This window comes from Corylus avellana, chromosome ca4, assembly GCF_901000735.1.
Source record: "Corylus avellana chromosome ca4, CavTom2PMs-1.0".
NCBI lineage: Eukaryota > Viridiplantae > Streptophyta > Magnoliopsida > Fagales > Betulaceae > Corylus > Corylus avellana.
The window spans coordinates 20,123,348-20,141,202 of record NC_081544.1 but is presented as its reverse complement, the minus strand read 5'-3'; the positions used below and the strand labels follow the sequence as shown (position 1 = coordinate 20,141,202).

General features: G+C 41.0%; 1 protein-coding gene across 1 annotated transcript; it reads left to right on the top strand.

Moving 5' to 3' along the window:
* Positions 1-516: 516 nt before the first annotated feature.
* Positions 517-16,529, top strand: LOC132177572 (phytanoyl-CoA dioxygenase). The gene is made up of 9 exons (XM_059589946.1): positions 517-725; positions 829-950; positions 1,033-1,093; positions 1,990-2,058; positions 2,205-2,323; positions 12,626-12,773; positions 12,877-13,024; positions 13,131-13,217; positions 16,106-16,529. Exons 1-9 carry the CDS (start codon positions 671-673, stop codon positions 16,146-16,148), a joined length of 852 nt encoding a protein of 283 aa, XP_059445929.1. The 5' UTR covers positions 517-670; the 3' UTR covers positions 16,149-16,529.
* Positions 16,530-17,855: the final 1,326 nt, after the last annotated feature.

The window sequence follows — 17,855 nt, the reverse complement described above, 5'->3', positions numbered from 1 at the left end:
CCCCGCCTCTCCCCTGCCTCTTCTGTGGGTGGTTGACTTGCCACTTTAATTTTCATTTATTTATTTTATTTTATTTTATTTTTTTAAAGTTTAAAAGTTTAAAATGATATATATATATATATATATAGGTGGTTGTGGAAAATGTATTCTATTATTTAATTGATAAGAATAACCATTTCATTCTGGTGGTCTATTCCACAAACTAAACAGAACTTAAGTATTAGGGAAAACTTCACTTTACTCTTGGATTGTCATCATTTTTACAATGTATTCCTAAAGTTAAATTTTTCTCAATTTAGTGTATCTATCTTTCATTGTTTGTAATCTCACTCATCCATTAATTTTTTCCAAAATACTACCATTTATTTTAGAAAAAAAAAAAATTTCATCGGAATTTACCCTTTCTAATAGTACGTGTTATAAATTCGTTTCTTTCCCTCACATTTTCTGAGCATCCAAACATGATATTTACGCGTTTGACCTCAATACATGCTACAAAATAACAATTACAACACGATGACTAGTCAGGCTTTGTGTTTGACAAAGCTGACAAATCATAAAGGTATATTTGGATATCCGTTTTCTTCTTTGGAATTGGATAAGCACATGCGATAGAAGTAGAAATTCATATACACAGTTTGACCTTAGAGACAGACACGGGACACCCACCATGGGAATCGTCGGAAATCTCAGTCCCGACCAGCTCCATTCCTTCGACTCTCAAGGTAACCGAAACCACTTCCTCAAACCCTAACATCTGTTTTCTTCAATCTTTTCTGCTTTCTGCTTTCATTTTGCTTTACAACTTATGATGCCTTCATCGTGCAGGTTTTATTGTGATTGAATCGTTTGCGAGCACCGAAGAAATTGACGCTATGATGAAGAGAATGGGCCAGTTGCTGGATGAGTTTGACTGCTCCACCTCCTCAGTTTTCTCTAGCAAGAATCAGGTTTTTATTCAAAAGTGAATCAAATTCAGAGTTTCAACTTGGTATGAAATCTAAATCAAACCCTTTCTTTTGGGTCTTTCAGCAAGAGTTGAGCGACAATTACTTCTACGAAAGCGCCGAGAAAATCTCCTTTTTCTTCGAGGGTATGTATTGATTTGTGAATCTTTAGCTATTTATTACAATTCTCTTTTTCTTGCCTTTGTTATTAATCTGTAAAGACCATTTTGATACTTCCTCTGTGGGTCCTTGAAGTTCAAAAGAAGTTCTAATTTGGTCCTTAGCAGTTAAAAGTTGCAATCAACTCTTGAATTATTTAAATTGTTGCAATTAAGTCCTTCTGTTTGCCTTGTTAACTGCTGACATTATCATATTGATTAGCTGACATGACACAACTTAGTGATGTTTCTTTGAGAAAGATTGCCTTTGCCTGCTCCTCCTCTTCCTCTTTCTACCTCTCTTGCTCCTCTTCATGTCCTTTAATGCGGACTTAAAAAATTATCATTAAGTCGTGCCATATCAACTATTTAATTCAATGGATTATCTATTGGCGTTGGTGGGGCATAAAGGACTTAGTTGCAACACTTTCAATAATTCAGAGGTGTATGATTGTGTTTTTTTAAGGATTAGGGACCAAATAGGTGTTTTTCCAACTTCCTTTTATTGATTTGCTTTTGTTTATGTAAGAATATTGCAATAAAAGTTTGCTAGTGCGGTTTGTGGATGTATGGTGTCCTGCCATGGTGAAAGCCTTTCACATTCCTTTTTGTGGAATTGTGAATCAATTTTTATTTTTGGGTACTTTTTCTAGTATAGATGTATCCACCATAAAATCGTGAAGGGTAGAGTTTCCCATCAAAGAGTAGGTCCTGATGTTGGCAAAATTAGAGACCTTTTTTTATTCCTAAACTAATTTTTGTTTTATTCACAAAATTAGTCCGTTTTACTATTTTAATTATGTAAGAGCTTTTGGTAACTTTTGGTGCTTAGGGATGGGCATTGTTACATTTCTGTGCTGATTGATACTTGTTACTTTTGGCAGAGAAAGCTTTTGGGGCTGATGGAAAGTTAAAGCAACCAAAACAACTTTCCATCAACAAAGTTGGCCATGGTAAGTTGTGAAGACTTCATAACTGCCATTAGTTTCCAATATTATGAATTGCTTTCTGGGATGGATTTTAGACATATTTTCTATATTTAGTTGCCTACACGTTTTCATCAAAACTATCTTGTAACAAATGAGGTATATGTGTGCAGCGTTACATGAGATTGACCCAGTATTTAAAAAATTCTCCTGCTCTGAGAAAGTTTCAAATATGATGTTCTCTTTGGGTTACAAAAGGCCAGTGATCATTCAGTCCATGTACATTTTTAAGGTATCCCATTTCTTATTAAATGTTTTGGAGTTTCTTTGACATAATGTCATAATGACAGCTCTCTTTCTTCTTAGGTGAGATATTGAAAACGTTTTGTAGAAAGATATTTCCATATTAAAGTCCACTATTAACTCTTGCAATGGTTTATGTGTATATGAAAATTAGATGAAAAAAATTTAGTTCTATTTTCTTTATATGTTCTTTTGAATTTATGTGATGTCTAAAAAGAAATGCGCTTAAATTGAGCATGAGAAAAATGTGCCCCCCCCACCCCCCCTCCCCCTTTTTGTTTTCCAAGCAAACATCAGGGAAAAAGGGGAGGGGAAAATACAACTTAGCAAACGCAAAAGGGTTGGGCAACCCAACAATAAGCCCTAATACAACCATATTGGTGCGAATAAGCATAAAATAAAAGGGATTGTGCCAAATGAATGACACAACCACAAACACCAAGAAAATTGGGCAAGAGAAGGGGCTCGAATCTCAGAAGATTCCTCAACACTTCCAAGAGGCACAAACCACAAATGATCCCTCAACTTGTCTCGAATTTTCTCTGTGAAACCACTGCTGCAACATACTTGAAAGTGAATCGCCACAGTAGGAATAACATTGATAGAGGTTTGAACAAAACCATCGGTGAAAGACACCAGCCCGGTGTCCGGAGGACACTTCAAAACCATCTGCAACTGGAAATGAGTTCACCATAGGAAAAATAGTAGCCCAATTATGGAGATCTGGTGTGGGAGAGAGCAGGAAGCCAAAGATCGAGTGCATGGACCACAAATACGCAGGGGAGGTGGTGTGTTCGACATGCGCTTCGGAGCGGCGCGCGGTGAAACATGAGTGAAGGCAGAGACACTGTGGAGGGGTGGAGTAGGCTAAAGAAGAGGGCAGTGAGGCACATGCATGGAGGAATGGAGCGGAACGCGGTACGTCTGACTCCCAAATTGCAGAAAAAAAAAAAAGACAGAGAAAGAAAAATCTTAGGCGAAACAAAATGAAAAAAAGGAAAGAGAGGAGGAAAGAGGGAGGAGCAGAGCTCCTCTCTCCTCTCTGGGCTTCTTTTAACTGAGGTGAAAATCAAGGGAAGAAAATGGAGAAACTCACAGAGGAGCGGGGAGAGGAGAGATGTGCTCTCTGGATAGTTGATTCCATTTCCCTTTTTAGGAAAAAGTAGATGTGCCCTCTTTGCACAAACAAATTTTTTCTCTGCCTGTTGAAAATAAGATATTCAATACATGAATCATGTTATGCTATTAATTAGCATGGGCCAAATTGGAAATATACATTGATATACATATCTATACATGTACATATGTACTTGTATATGTGTCTCTTTATGCCTTGGGAAAGAAGGGGTGAGTGGTTTCATGTAGGAAAAATTTGGTTAATCTTTCTATGCATGCTTGTGGTGGACTTAGGATTAGGAGAATTTGTGCATTTAGGGTTTTGAATTTAAGTTCAAAATTCATGATAAAGGGCCAAGATGGGCTGTATCTTGAAGCAAATAGGTTGCAGGAACTTTCTGTCAGCAGTAAGAGTTGGTATTTCTAAGTTTGTTTCAACGGTCTATTTGGTGGCTAAAGGCTCTAGAACATTATAGGCTTTTAGGATTATTGATATGGTAAAGAAAAGGATTTGATTTGAAGTTGCAAAGAGTTGAAAACAGGCCTGTAACTTGAATCTGTCCAGGGAATGAACAGTACTTGTGAATAGTGAAGTGAACATACAAAGAATTAGAAGAAAACTAAAACAACTGAGGCAGACAAGCCTTTCATAAAACAAAGTGGTGAGATTTTTGTTGTTCATCTTTAATTTGTTTAGCACACAGGCAAACTTATATATACTCTTGATCTTTTTCTTTTCCTTTTTTTTTTTTTTTTTTTTTTTTTTAACATGCCCGCACAAGCAGGGGGAGGGAGATTCGAACTAGTGACTTCCGCTTCACGAGGCGTAGTCCCCAGCCGATTGAGCTACCCCATGGGGACATATATACTCTTGATCTTAACTTCTCCAAATAGACTAAAATTCCTACTTTTACCAGTAAACAATGGATTGGAGCAAAGCCCACAGTAAAACATGCAAACTAAATACAAGTCACTAATTCCTTGCATAACTATGGCCCATAACCAACAGATACAGAATTGTGTAAATACTGTTGACATTAGAAAAATTAAATGAGTCATGAAGTAAAAGGACCTACTTGACTACCGTAAGCACTTGTTCTCGGACCAATATTGTTACTTTCTTCGTTTTGCCTTATTCTTAGGCTTCAGAGGATGTTCAGTTCTAAATATGCTATAGATGGAGCATCCAGGGTTGATGGAGTAACCTACTCTTTTCATTTCCATGATTTGGGTTTCATCAATTGGATTTGGGATTTAATACCTAGATGGCTTTAGGTATTGATATTCTTTTTTTTTTTTTTGATAAGTAATAAAATGTTTTATTAAAAAGCATAAAGGCGCCCTAAGGTACACTGGGCGTATACAACAGGATCACCTAATTTGAAGGAGAAAAACGAAGAAGAAAATCATCATAGCTAATCGATACTGGAAAGACATGCACAACGGTCCAAAGATACAGAGTATGAAAGCAAGAGGCTAGTATGTCTTCCCAAGTCCCCTCCAAATCCTCAAAGCACCTATTATTCCTTTCCCTCCACAGACACCAAAAAAGCACGTAGGCACCATTTTCCATACCGCGGCACTCCCCTCCTCCCCGAAGACCACCAACAAGCGAGCAAATCCGAGACCCGATTCGGCATCACCCAAGACAACCCAAGCCGACCAAAAAAGGTACTCCACAAAGCATAAGCTACCTCGCAATGAATGAGAAGATGGTCCACCGTCTCCTCGGTCTTCTTGCACATACAACACCTGTTCGTCACAATCACCCGTCTCTTTCTGAGGTTGTCCAAGGTCAAAATTTTGCCCAAAGCCGCCGACCACACGAAAAAACTCACCCTTGGAGGAGCTTGGGTATGCCACACACTCTTCCACGGAAATCCTCCCCCAACAGGACTCACCAAGGAAGCGTAAAGGAGCTTAACCTTGAAACGGCCTCTTTTGAAAGAATTCCACCACAACCTATCTTCACACCCTCGCCTCACTTGAGCAGAAAGTAACACCTGAAAAAACGAGGCCAACACCTCCACCTCCCAATCATGAGCTCCTCTAAAAAAGCTCACATTCCACTGGTTAGTGCCACCCAGCACCTCCAAATGCCGGGTAACGTTAAGGAGTTGTTTGCTTCTTGGTGGACGGGTGGTAAAACTAGCAGCGCCGTTGTGTGGAAGATGGTTTCTCTATGCCTTATGTGGTGCATTTGGAACGAGAGAAATGCTAGATGTTTTGATGACTCTTCTAGGAATATAGAGGACCTTATTAATTTTTTCGTGTACACCCTTTTCTCTTGGACTGTTGGTTGGCTAGCGCCTATAGTGATCAGCTTCCAAGATTTTCTTTTTATGTTCTCTTTTTCTTTCTCTTCCTCTTAGTCGCTCTCTTGTATACTCCCGGGGTACTAGGGTTGCGCCCCTCTGCGCTCATAATCTATATATCTTTACTTATCAAAAAAAAAAAAAAAAAATGCTCCGCCACTGAAGTATCCTTAGCACAGGCAATGCTGAATAAACCTAAAAAAGCATTCTTGAGAGCCGTATCACCACACCACAAATCGTGCCAAAAGTGCACCTTAGACCCCTCCCCTACCTCAAATCGAGTGAAACCTTTGGAAAGTGTCCCGCCCTTTCCTAATGTTCTTCCATAACCCCACCCCCATAGGACCACCCGGCTCCAAAGAACACCACCCTCCCCAAAGACTTCCAAATTTCGCATCCACCATAGCCCTCCGCCAATTATCTCTCTCTATTCCATAGCGCCACAACCACTTCCCTAACAGGGCACGATTGAAGACCCTAAGGTTCCTGATACCCAATCCTCCCTCCTTAATCGGAGTGCAAACCTTCACCCACTCCACCAGGTGGTACTTGAACTCATCGCCTAGACCCCCCAATAAAAAATCCCGCTGCAATTTCTCAATCCTCTTGGCAACACTACCCGGAATGGGGAAAAGAGACAAATAGTACGTAGGCAAGTTGACGAGAGTACTCTTAATAAGCGTGACTCTCCCCCCCTTTGATAGATAAGATCTTTTCCACCCGGCCAACTGACGTTCTATCTTCTCGATAACTCCATCCCAAATATGTTTAGCCTTGCAAGAGGCCCCAGCTGCAAACCAAGGTACCTTACAGGCAATGAAGCAACCCCACACCCCAGAATACCAGCTATCCTGTCCACTTGTACCACATTCCCCATTGGAATTATCTCCGACTTGGCCAAGTTAACTTTCAAACCGGATATAGCTTCAAACAGCAGAAACACACTCCGCAAATACCGAAGCTGGGTGGGCATAGCATTGCAAAAAATCAAAGTATCGTCCGCAAACAAAAGATGGGAGATAGTAATATTATCGACCTGGAACCCCTCTATTAGTCCCCCATTCACTGCCACTGAAATCATTCTGCTTAGAGCTTCCATAACAAAAACGAACAACAGAGGGGACAGATGGTTCCCTTGTCTCAAGCCCCTGGAGCTACTAAAGAATCCATTAGGCGAACCATTAATCAGTATCGAGAACCGCACTGACAAAATGCAATGTTCAATCCAAGAGCACCAAATCCCCAAAACCACATCTCTTAAGCATGTATAACAAGAAACCCCAATTCACATGGTCATAAGCTTTTTCTAGATTCATTTTGCAAATAACACCTGGCTCCCCAGATCGCAGCCGACTGTCTAAGCATTCGTTAGAAATCAAGACAGGATCAAGAATCTGCCTACCTTTAATAAAGGCACTTTGGGATTGAGAAATAATCTTATCCAGAACTGTCTTCAATCTATTAGCTAGCACCTTTGCTATAATTTTGTAGATTCCTCCCACAAGGCTAATAGGCTGAAAATCTTTGAGATTGGTAGCTCCGGGAACCTTCGGAATTAGTGAAATGAAAGAGGCATTGAGGCTCTTCTCAAACCTCCCCCCAGCATGAAAAGCACTGAACACCTTCATGACATCCTCTCTCACCACCTCCCAACAAACTTGGAAGAATGCCATAGAAAACCCATCAGGGCCCAACGCCTTATTGCCATTCATTTTAAACACTACCTTTCTAACCTCTTCCTCTTCGAAGTCTCTCTCCAACCAACTAGCCTCCACCTCCGAAATGGAATCAAAGAAAATACCATCTACCATAGGCCTCCAGGGACATTGCTCCGAGAAAAGTTTTTGATAAAACTCAACCACATACTCACTAATCTTGGTCGGATTTGAAGAGATGCTATCCCCAATCATGAGAGAATCCATAGAATTGTGTCTTCTATTAGAATTGGCTCTGGAGTGAAAAAATTTAGTACATTTATCTCCTTCCTTCAACCACAGCACCCTAGATTTCTGCCTCCAACTCACCTCCTCCATAAGCGTGCAATTCTCTAGCTCTCGAACCACTTCCGCCTTCCTCCTAACCTCCCCTTCCTCCAAAGCCCTGCTTTCTTCATGCACGTCCAACAACCGAAGCTCTTCAAGAAGCATCCTCTTATTCCTATCTAGGTTACCAAATACCTCCTCATTCCAAGTCTTCAAATTCAGCTTCAAGGCCTTTAGCTTGCAAGCAAAAACAAAACTTGGCGAACCATGAAACACAGATGAATCCCACCATTGTTTCACTTGGGCCACAAAACCATTTGCTTTAAGGCACATATTCTCGAACTTAAACGGCCTCTTCCCTCTTGACACCTCCCCCATCTCAAGGATGATTGGGAAATGATCCGAGCACAGGCGGGAGAGCCTCTTCTGCTTAACCCCTGGAAATCAGGCCTCTAACTCCGGGGATATAAGAAACCGATCAATCCTTGACCACAGGGGGGGTCATTAGAAATTGACCATGTAAACAAACCCCCAGTCAGGGGAAGATCCATGAGCCCTTGATCTGAAATGAAATCTGAGAATTCCATCATGGGCGAGTCCAAATGAGCTTCACTTGATCTTTTGCTGGGAAAGCAAGTGACATTGAAATCACCCCCAATACACCAAGGCATGTCCCACCAGCTAATAACACCTGCTAACTCCTCCCATAGAAGCCTCTTGTCCCTATTGAGATTTGAACCATAAACCCCAGCAAAAGCCCAAACAGAATGGTCCCCACTGTTTCTGAAAGATACCGCCAGAGTGTAAGACCCCACGCAAACATCGACCTTGTTCGCCACCCTATTATCCCACATAATTAAAATATGACCCGAAAACCCACTAGAATTCAAACAACACCAATCCACATGACTCCTCCCCCATAAACTATGGACTATACTGTGAGACATCTCCTGAATCTTGGTTTCTTGGAGACAGACAATATCAACCTTCCAATCCCCGAGCATATTACTCACCCTCAAACGTTTATCCTTCCTGTTTAGCCCTCTCACATTCCAAGAAAGAATATTTAACTTCATAATGTCACCACTTGCCCCCTCCCCTTTCTACTGCCGCGGCTTGAGCTCGCCCCTTTAGTGTCATAGTTCACTGAACACTCCAAATTCCTAATCTCCCTCTTACCCTTAGTGCCACTGCTTGTATTCAAGATCATCTCATTATTCCTACGTTCCTCTTCCAAGAAAGTCAAAAGCGCTAACAATTGTAACTTGTGACCCATATACGAGATCCCCACAATCAGATAAATCTCATTAGCACATTGGATTACCCAATCCGAGTAACCCTTCACACCCCCAGCATTAGGCCCATACGGATTTAGGGAAGAAGGCATACTGACCTCACAAGAACCCAGGACTGCATCTTGAGCCTTAACCTCCCTGCCCATCTTCCCAGCAGATTGACCAACTATGTCTCTAGTGTCCTGCAAAATGCCCAGCCCCTCACAAGCCTCCAAACCTAACTGATACCCATCTCCATGCGACCATGGCACCAAATCATTAACCTCAATCAGTGAAGATACCAGAGCTTCCTCCCCATTGACCTGCGACACATTCTCTAGCTGAATAAGGGACTCACTTGGCAAAACACGCATCCCCACACCGCTAGAACCCAATCCCGACACTGCCCCCATTGAATCTGCGATCTGAACCATCGGCGAAGACTTCTCCTTCAAAGACTGGACCGGGCTTGCCGATCCTTGGACCAACATACCCTTCACCGGCGAACTCTGGGGATCACCGGCGTGTTCTGAGACTTCTCCCCGTTAGAATGGTCTCCGGAACGCTCCACGCGGTTATCAAAGACGTCGACAGGGCCACTCGGGGCTACCGGCGATAACGCCGGCGGGAGCATAGGTACACCGGCCAAAACTCGCGTCCCCGCCCCTCCAGAACCTAGAATCGACCCTGTCCCCACTGTCCCAGCAATGTGAGCCACCGGCGATGCCTTTACTTTTAGCGATTGGGACAAACCTGTCGGACCCAGGGCCAACAGAGTCTTCACCGAAGTATTCTGTGATTCACTGGTGGTACCCAACACGACCTCCCTATTAGAATGTTCTCCGGGACTCCACCCACTTAACAGAGTCATCGACCGGACCAATCACGGCTATCGGCGACCTCGCCACCAAAGACACCGATGACGACGCCCCTGGATCTCCGGTATGACCCCCCTTCCGGACCATTGACGACCCGCTCGTGGACACCGTGTGGACAACAAGCTTCTTTTTCCCCTTTGAACCCGCCTCCCCTCGGCCATTCTGACCCGTGCCCGAATCCACACACTGTTTAGACTTAATCACCGAGACCTTTTTAGACTTGAAGAGTCTCATGGGCCGTGAGCCTACTTTAATGGCCCATCCCTTCCCCATTCCTAAACTACCCAATGGAACCAAAAGAGGGCCACTCTCGGGCCTTGGGCCATTCCCCACCAACTTCTCCCTATGCTTGACCGCAAGGACCGGGTCTCCCCTATCCTCTGCCATCTGCCTTAGCCCACTTGCCTCTGCCCTTAAAAGAGCCATCTCCAGACGTTGCAATCCCATGTCAACTTCTTTTTTCAGCCATTCCAACGTCTCCCTGCAGTTACGGAGCTCAAGGCTTATACCGGTGTGGGACTGATTCTGACACTCAACCACTCCCCGTCCCGTCAGCGCTTGCACAATACATTCCTTCGTCATAGGCGACCTCTTCCGCGCTTGAATACCACTCGCCGGTGCCTTGACTGCTTGCTCTTCTTTCTCCTTACTGTTCTTCCCCTCCAGCTGACTTCTATCTTCGCTTGGGTGCCTCGCCGGCTTCAGAGACCTCGCTGGAATCTGGGTTCTCTTCGTCACAGGCGACCTTTGTAGCATACCTGATTTCACCGAGCCTAAAACAAGCTTTTCCTTTGCTAATGAGGAATCCTTCAACCAATTGGGCACTCTCGCCACTGGCTCTGGAAAAGAACCAAAGCACTCCTCCGCCATGTTTCCTGACAGACCTAAGACCTCTGCGTAACTCCTCCTTTCCTTCCCCTCATAATCTTTCTTTTCTTCCTTGGTATCTCGAAGGGACGATCTTGCTATATGAAGCTCCGAAATAAAACGTTTCCAGCCTTGCCCGTAATGCCCTTTTGGAATGAGGACCGAACCGCTTCTCCACCTCCCTTCAAATTCCTCCAACGTCAGAAAGTACCCATGCCTATTTGATCGTTGTTGCGCAATAAACCGTGGATAACCTGCTCTGGACTGATCCCAGAATACCTCTGAAGTTTCCACTGCCACCAGCACCTCCACGTTTCGAATCAACCACTCTAACTCGTCTTTCTTGATGAAGATGGACCTTTGTTTCCCTTTGCTCCTCTCGAAAAGCCTTACCCCTGAAGCCCCTATCTTCACCACCAGTTCAAACTCCTTCGCCTATATTGACCAAGTTCTCCCTCCCGCCATAATACCACCACCCCTGCCTACATAACCACCACACACGCCGCCCACGCTCCCTCACCCCTGCCTACTGACCTTTTTTTATGAAAACACTCTCAGTGACCAAAATTTGATAGGTATTGATATTCTCATTGCTCATTCCTTGTATATAAATGTTTAATCCTTGGCCATTCTTTCTTATCTAGTTTCAGTATTTCAAGTTTATATAACAAACCCTTTTAGATCATGGAGTGCTTATAGCAGGGATGGGTTTATCGTAGTTAGCCTTTGTTTCACTGTCTTAACCATAAACTGTGCGTGTATGCAATGACACTTTCTATTCCTCCCTCAATCTATATGATATGAATTCTAAATATGTATGTGTTGGTTACCTTGTTCCTTGTAATTTCCATAATTGCAATTAGAGTGGGCTGGTTTTTGGTTCCACATTTTTTCCCACTGAATTGTCATTTTATTCCTAGAAGGCAACGGCAATATAGCTCAAACATTTCAAAACGGGAAAGCCCAATTCTTATAAACTATAACGTGTTATCATCCCAGGAAAGAAAGGACTGATTACATTGATTATCTGATCTAGAAAACACCCCCAAAAAAAAAAAGAAAAACATATCATTTCACTGAGCGTCCACTTTGAACTAATTGCTCGATTTCTTGGGATTTTCCTTTATTTCAAAAAGGTAATAAATCTATTTTTGCCAGGTCATTATATTTCTGGTTCTACAATTTTGCTAATCTTGTAGACTGGTGTACAAAGGACATGCATAGATGAGCTGCCTCGATTACCTGCCGCGAGATTATAAGATGTGAAGGATAGGTTCCCTTTCACTTTTAGATTCTTTTTTCATTGGGTAGCCTAATTGATATTTTTAGGCTTCATTACCTTTTAATAAATGTGTTTGACTAACTTCAAGGGGTTAACTCAAGTGGTAAGGGCCTTGGTCTTGGTGGCATTTCCATCAAGTCTAAGGTTCAAATCCCCTTTGGTGCAAACAATTCTTTGGGGCCAACCTACCGGTGAAGCTGGAGTATCACCTGATCCATGGGGGGGCGCTTTATATTGGTTTGAGGTTTACTTGACAATGGTGGATATATGAAGTGGCCCTGCCTTGAAGGGGTCCCACGTTATCAAAAATAATAAATAAATGTGTTTGACTATGGCATGTAAACTTAGCCGGATATGTTTATTAGGATGTCTTTTTGAAGACTAACACCACAATAAACTGAGGCTATTTTTTCTAGTTCTCTATACTTTACTATACTGATTTATAGCAAATAGGTGCAGAGAGTATTATTCATCATTCTGATACTGTATCTACTATGCTCAACCTGGTTACTTTTGTTCAAACATTCTTCTTGCTCAAAATTTTCATGTGAAAAGTACTTTGGTATTTTATTGGCAGCAACCTGGTATCGGAGGTGAAGTAGTGCCACACCAGGATAACTCATTTCTTTATACTGAACCACCAACTTGTACGGGGCTGTGGCTCGCTCTTGAAGATGCCACAATAACCAATGGTTGCCTTTGGGCCTTTCCTGGATCTCAAAAAAGTAAATGCTTGCTTCATTTAGCCTTTTCCCCCTCCTTTTGAACATAAAAATCTGGAAAATGTTTGGTGTGATCTAATGTTCTTGTACTTCATCTTGTTTCCAGATGGGCTTGTTAGAAGGATGATTAGAGGGGAAGAGGGGGGGGTTTCCTTTGACCGGCCTTCCCCAACATATGACCAAAAAGATTTTTTGCCTATTGAAGTGAAAGCTGGGTCTTTGGTTATGATTCATGGTGATCTTATTCATCAAAGGTTGGTTCAAATAATTCTCCTCTGTAATAAAGAATATTTTTCTCCATAGCAGGATAGTCTCAAAACTCTCTTTTTCCTTCTTTCTTTTCATTTGCTTGCACTACAGTTTTGAGAACCAGTCCTCAAAATCAAGGCATGCCTACAGCTGGCATGTGGTGGATACTGATGGCTGCAAATGGGCCCCTGATAATTGGTAAGCACATGAGAATTTCTACACGGTATGCCTTATTAATCAGTAGCTTTTCCAATCCACACATCACCAATTGCTAGAGTATATATAATCTAGATTTGACTGTACAAAATATACTTATGAGTTTTCCCTTTTAAGCGTAGTTATCTGAAGAATATATTATTGTGTATAACTTCCATTTGCTCTGTTGATTAGAAAAAGAACTGATTTTATTACTCTCAAAGCTGTATTGGGATTTTTGAGTTCGTTCTTTCTTTTATGCTTAAGAGGGGAGGGGAGGATTTAATAGCCTGTAATTACTAAACAAATTTTATCGTATTTCTTCTCTCTCTCTCTCTCTCCCGTTATTCTTTTGGGAAGATATTTAGTTTAAAGAGTATCAAATTATTACTTTGTAGAAGTAGCAAGTTTACATGATGCTAAGCGAGTATCAAGTTTCTCTTGACGTCTTTGTTGTAGGATTTTGGTATTGTTCCTATTGTTCTACTAAAGTAGCAAGTGTCCATGGTGTTGAGTGAGTATCCAGTTTTTCTTGGTATCTTTTATTGTAGGATTTTAGAATTGTTCTACTATAGTAGCAACCTTTATTGCTGTTAAATCACTACATGTTTTAAAAGTTTAAGTTGATAGGAAGATGTAAATTTAATTATTTAATCAACACTTTAATACTACTTCTCATGTGTGGGTTCAAATTCCTTTTTAATAAGTGAAACCCAACAAGTAGAATATTTTAATTTAAATGGGGGTGAAGACAAAGTTAATGTTTGAATTCAGGACCTTTGGTTCTGATACCATGTTGTAGTTTACATGAACGGTTTAGACACAAAAGGTGGAGGCTATTCAACTTGTTTTGTAGCCTACCACACACATCTTATTATATAGGTTTAGGGAAATATCACAATGATCAAAATATCCTCAAACCCTAATGACTCACAAACTCTAATAACTCTTCTAACACTTCCTCTCAAGCTGGAGCATATATATCATATAAATCCAGCTTGTAAGGAACATGCAAAGGAAAAACACATAGAAAAATATACTCTAACACTCTCCCTCAAGCTAGAACAACTTGGAGTACATAATACAAAGACTAATAGAAATAAAAATAACAAGAAAATTCGTTAAAAGCTTCAACGCCGGTCAAAAACTCGCTAGAAACTGCAATGGACGGTTGAATCTCGCTACAGAACACCAAGGTTGGTAGGATCTCGCCGGAAAACACTAAGGACCGGTTGGAACCCACTGCAAAACACTAAGGCCGGTCGGATCTCTCCGCAAAATACCAAGGTTGGTTGGATCCCACCACAAAACTCCAAGGCCGGTCGGATCTCGACAACCAACAACAATCATGTGGACCGTGATCAATCAACAACAATGGCAACTTGAATGAGAACTACTACCCCTCAGCAACAAGCCCGATGGTGGCTCCATGTAGCCCAAACCAACATGAACCGAGCTAAAACACCACTGAACCAGCAAGGAAGTGCATGAAATTCGACAAAACATTGCTGAACTGGTCTGAAAACATACTGAACCCGTCAGAATACCACTGAACAGGTCAGAAAACACATTGAACTGGACCTGAATTGCATTGAACCTGATTAAATCCCATTGAACCAGTTCGAACTGGTCTTTGAACCCTTTGAACTGGGAAGAAAACTACTGAACCGGTTATAAATCAAACTGAACCAGACAGAGAACCACTGAACCGGTCTAGAAGGCTGCTGAACCGCTGGTAAAACAACACAAACCGGACTGAACTGGACAATAATCAAGGGAAATTGGCCTGAACTTGAAAACAACTAGAAAACGGGTGTGAACCGGATTAGAAACATTAAACCAAGGTAATCCTTATTCCTGAGAAGAATTGCAATCACCAAAAACCAAACAGGGATCGTCTTCTCCAAAAACTTGCCAGCGACAACCAAAACCGGTTAGAACAGGCCAGCAACATCAACGCTGACCTTTGTACACCTTAGAACACCTCAAAAATCACCGGAGAGCACAAAAAACCACTAGGAAACACCACAAAAGCTGCCGGAGTAGCCATGAAAACCACCAGAATCACCAGATTTTACTGGATTAGTGACCAAGTACCACTGCGCACGGCACAATGACAATAAGGACAACCAACTCGAACGAACCTGGCACACCCAACAACACAACCACAGCACATCTAAGACAAAACTTTTTTTTTTTTTCACTGGAATCTCACAAGGAACCGAGGGGCACTAAATGGGCTTAGTGCCCACACGGGCAGTGCTGCCACCAGAGGGTCACTCACCAACACTTAGCAGTAAAAGTTTAACTAAAGGAAGAAAACACAAAACTACAAATAAAACGGTTAGACAAAGGATTTAAACTCTAAGGCTCTGATACTATTATGTTAAACCACTCGTCCTAAAAGCTTAAATTGATAGGAAGATATAAATTTATTCATTTAATCAACACTTTAACAGTTGCTAATTTTCCTGCCTTCAGTTTGATTTCTTTTAATATGACACTCACGAAGAATCTTTAAACAGCGTCATGGCCTGGTATTAGGTTAAAGGACTATTGGTTTGTCACCTTGTGACAGATATTCTATTGGTGGGTAGTCCTTACCACCTCAGAGTTAGTGGAGGTAGAAACCTTTGTACACAGAGCTCACTATTCATTTTATGGAATGATGATGGAGAAAATTATGGCTTTGTTACTGATATGCTTTCCTCAAACTGTCCAAAGAGAAAAGATGTCAGTTATGCCCCCCAATCCCTCTTTTTTCCTTTTTCTCCTCAACGGACCTGTTTATCAAGATGGATTCTGAATTCTCCACTTCCGCTTCCGCTCTCCCCTATCTACAACTTCTTTATTCTAAATACTGATTGTTGTTTATCTTAAATTTCTGTCAGGATCAGAAGAAAAGTGGAGCCTGAGCCCCTCTATGTACCTTAATATATCTGTCCAATCCATCAACGGTCTTTTCTACAAATGGTGGACTTTTGCATCTCATGCTGAATTATTTACCCTCCGTTCAGTCCGTTGTATATAACTTTGTAATGGGTATGTGGTACTTACTATTAGGATTTATGCTTTTGCCTTTGGTGGCCATAGACAACTGTTTCGTCTTTTATTTATGTTTCCCTTTTAAAAGAGATACTGTATCTGCCTGAAGATGTAGTCAGAATAAATTTGTCCTGCATAGCTTGCCACTTACTATCATGCAATGTATTATTCAAATAAGTATTTCCTTCCCAAAGAAGTACCTTTTGTCTCTATTAATGCTATCTGGTCTTGAGATTTGTGGACCAACCTTTTAAGTTGAACCCTGCAGTATTTTGGTTGTCTTGTGCTGATCTTTATTTGCTGATCGTTTTTAATTATATTGGTGTTAGTAGTTTTACTTGTTAAGAGAGTGAGAGAAGACAAGAACTAAGCCGAACTCAAGATCCACGAGGATAGCTAGATTAGAAAAGTGGTCGTCAATACATAATACGCTAGGCCATCTATTCTATATGGTCAGCATATTCTAACTGGTAGATTCCTTTGATATTTTAGGGTAGTTTTCTAGAGCTCAAAAATTAATGAGATGAGTGTATAGGGCATTTACTCTTGTCCCCAAGAGCTAGCTCAATCGGCTGGGATCACACCTAATAAAGCGAAGGTCATTAGTTCGAATTTCTCTCTCCTTCTTGTGCGGACATGTCAAAAAAAAAAAAAAATAGTAATATTACTATTCACACTTATTTTACATCGGGTTACGTGATATATTTGAAGTTTTTTTTTTTTTTTTGCTCTTAAAATAGCTGACATGAAAGTGACTTAAAACATGTCACGTCAGCTAGTGTGAAATGAGTGTGAAAAGTGTTATTACTCTTATTTGCATGTTTTGTTTTTTTTTTTTTGTTTTTTTTTTAAAAAACACTAACAAATTACAAAAATTATCATCCTTGATGGATTTGTCTGTCACCAAAAAGAGACAAAAAAGAAAAAAAGAAGTTGAAAAATGATTATTGTATATGTGGATCTTTTAGGGGCAAGAGAAATGGTTAAATAATTGAGCAAGGAAAACAGAAAACAGGTTGCATGGAGTGAGATTTGAAACAGTCTAACAGAGAAGTGAACGTGTGAACAGTGTGATTTTTGTACGTGAGCAAGTGAAACTGTCGTCAGAAATTTGTATGTGTGAAATTTGTTTGTCGGATTGAGACAGGGCACGACAATGCGTTAAATAGAGGAAACAGCCCAGCCTCCCTACTTGTGGGCAGCCTTTTATGACGATGCAATGCTTAAGATTTTCATTTACCTCCCGGTCGGTCCTCTCTCTCTCTCACCTGCTATTTCACCATTAACGCAGCAGAGAGTCAGCAATGAAAAGCTTTTAGATGTCGTAAATCTCTCTCTCTCTCACACAATATACAGTAACAGACTAGTAGTACACAGAGTGCAGTTTGTTGGACTGGGATCCTTGGCAATGGGCAAAAAATTGTTCAGAAAAAAATTTCTCTTATCTCTTCAATGTCATTCTAGGGTCTACAAGTCACCACGTGTCCCGCTAATAATAAAATATTATTTAAATTTTAAAAAGAAAATATAAAATAAAATAATTAAAAAATTAAAATAAAATAAAATAAACTAATAAAAATATATCCAATCCATTTT

Excerpts from the sequence above, each read along its gene's own strand:
- LOC132177572 (XM_059589946.1), top strand. The coding sequence starts at position 671 with ATGGGAATCGTCGGAAATCTCAGTCCCGACCAGCTCCATTCCTTCGAC. Across the intron at positions 2,059-2,204 it reads CATCAACAAAGTTGGCCATG|CGTTACATGAGATTGACCCA; the intron begins GTAAGTTGTGAA and ends ATATGTGTGCAG. Across the intron at positions 13,025-13,130 it reads GGTGATCTTATTCATCAAAG|TTTTGAGAACCAGTCCTCAA; the intron begins GTTGGTTCAAAT and ends CTTGCACTACAG.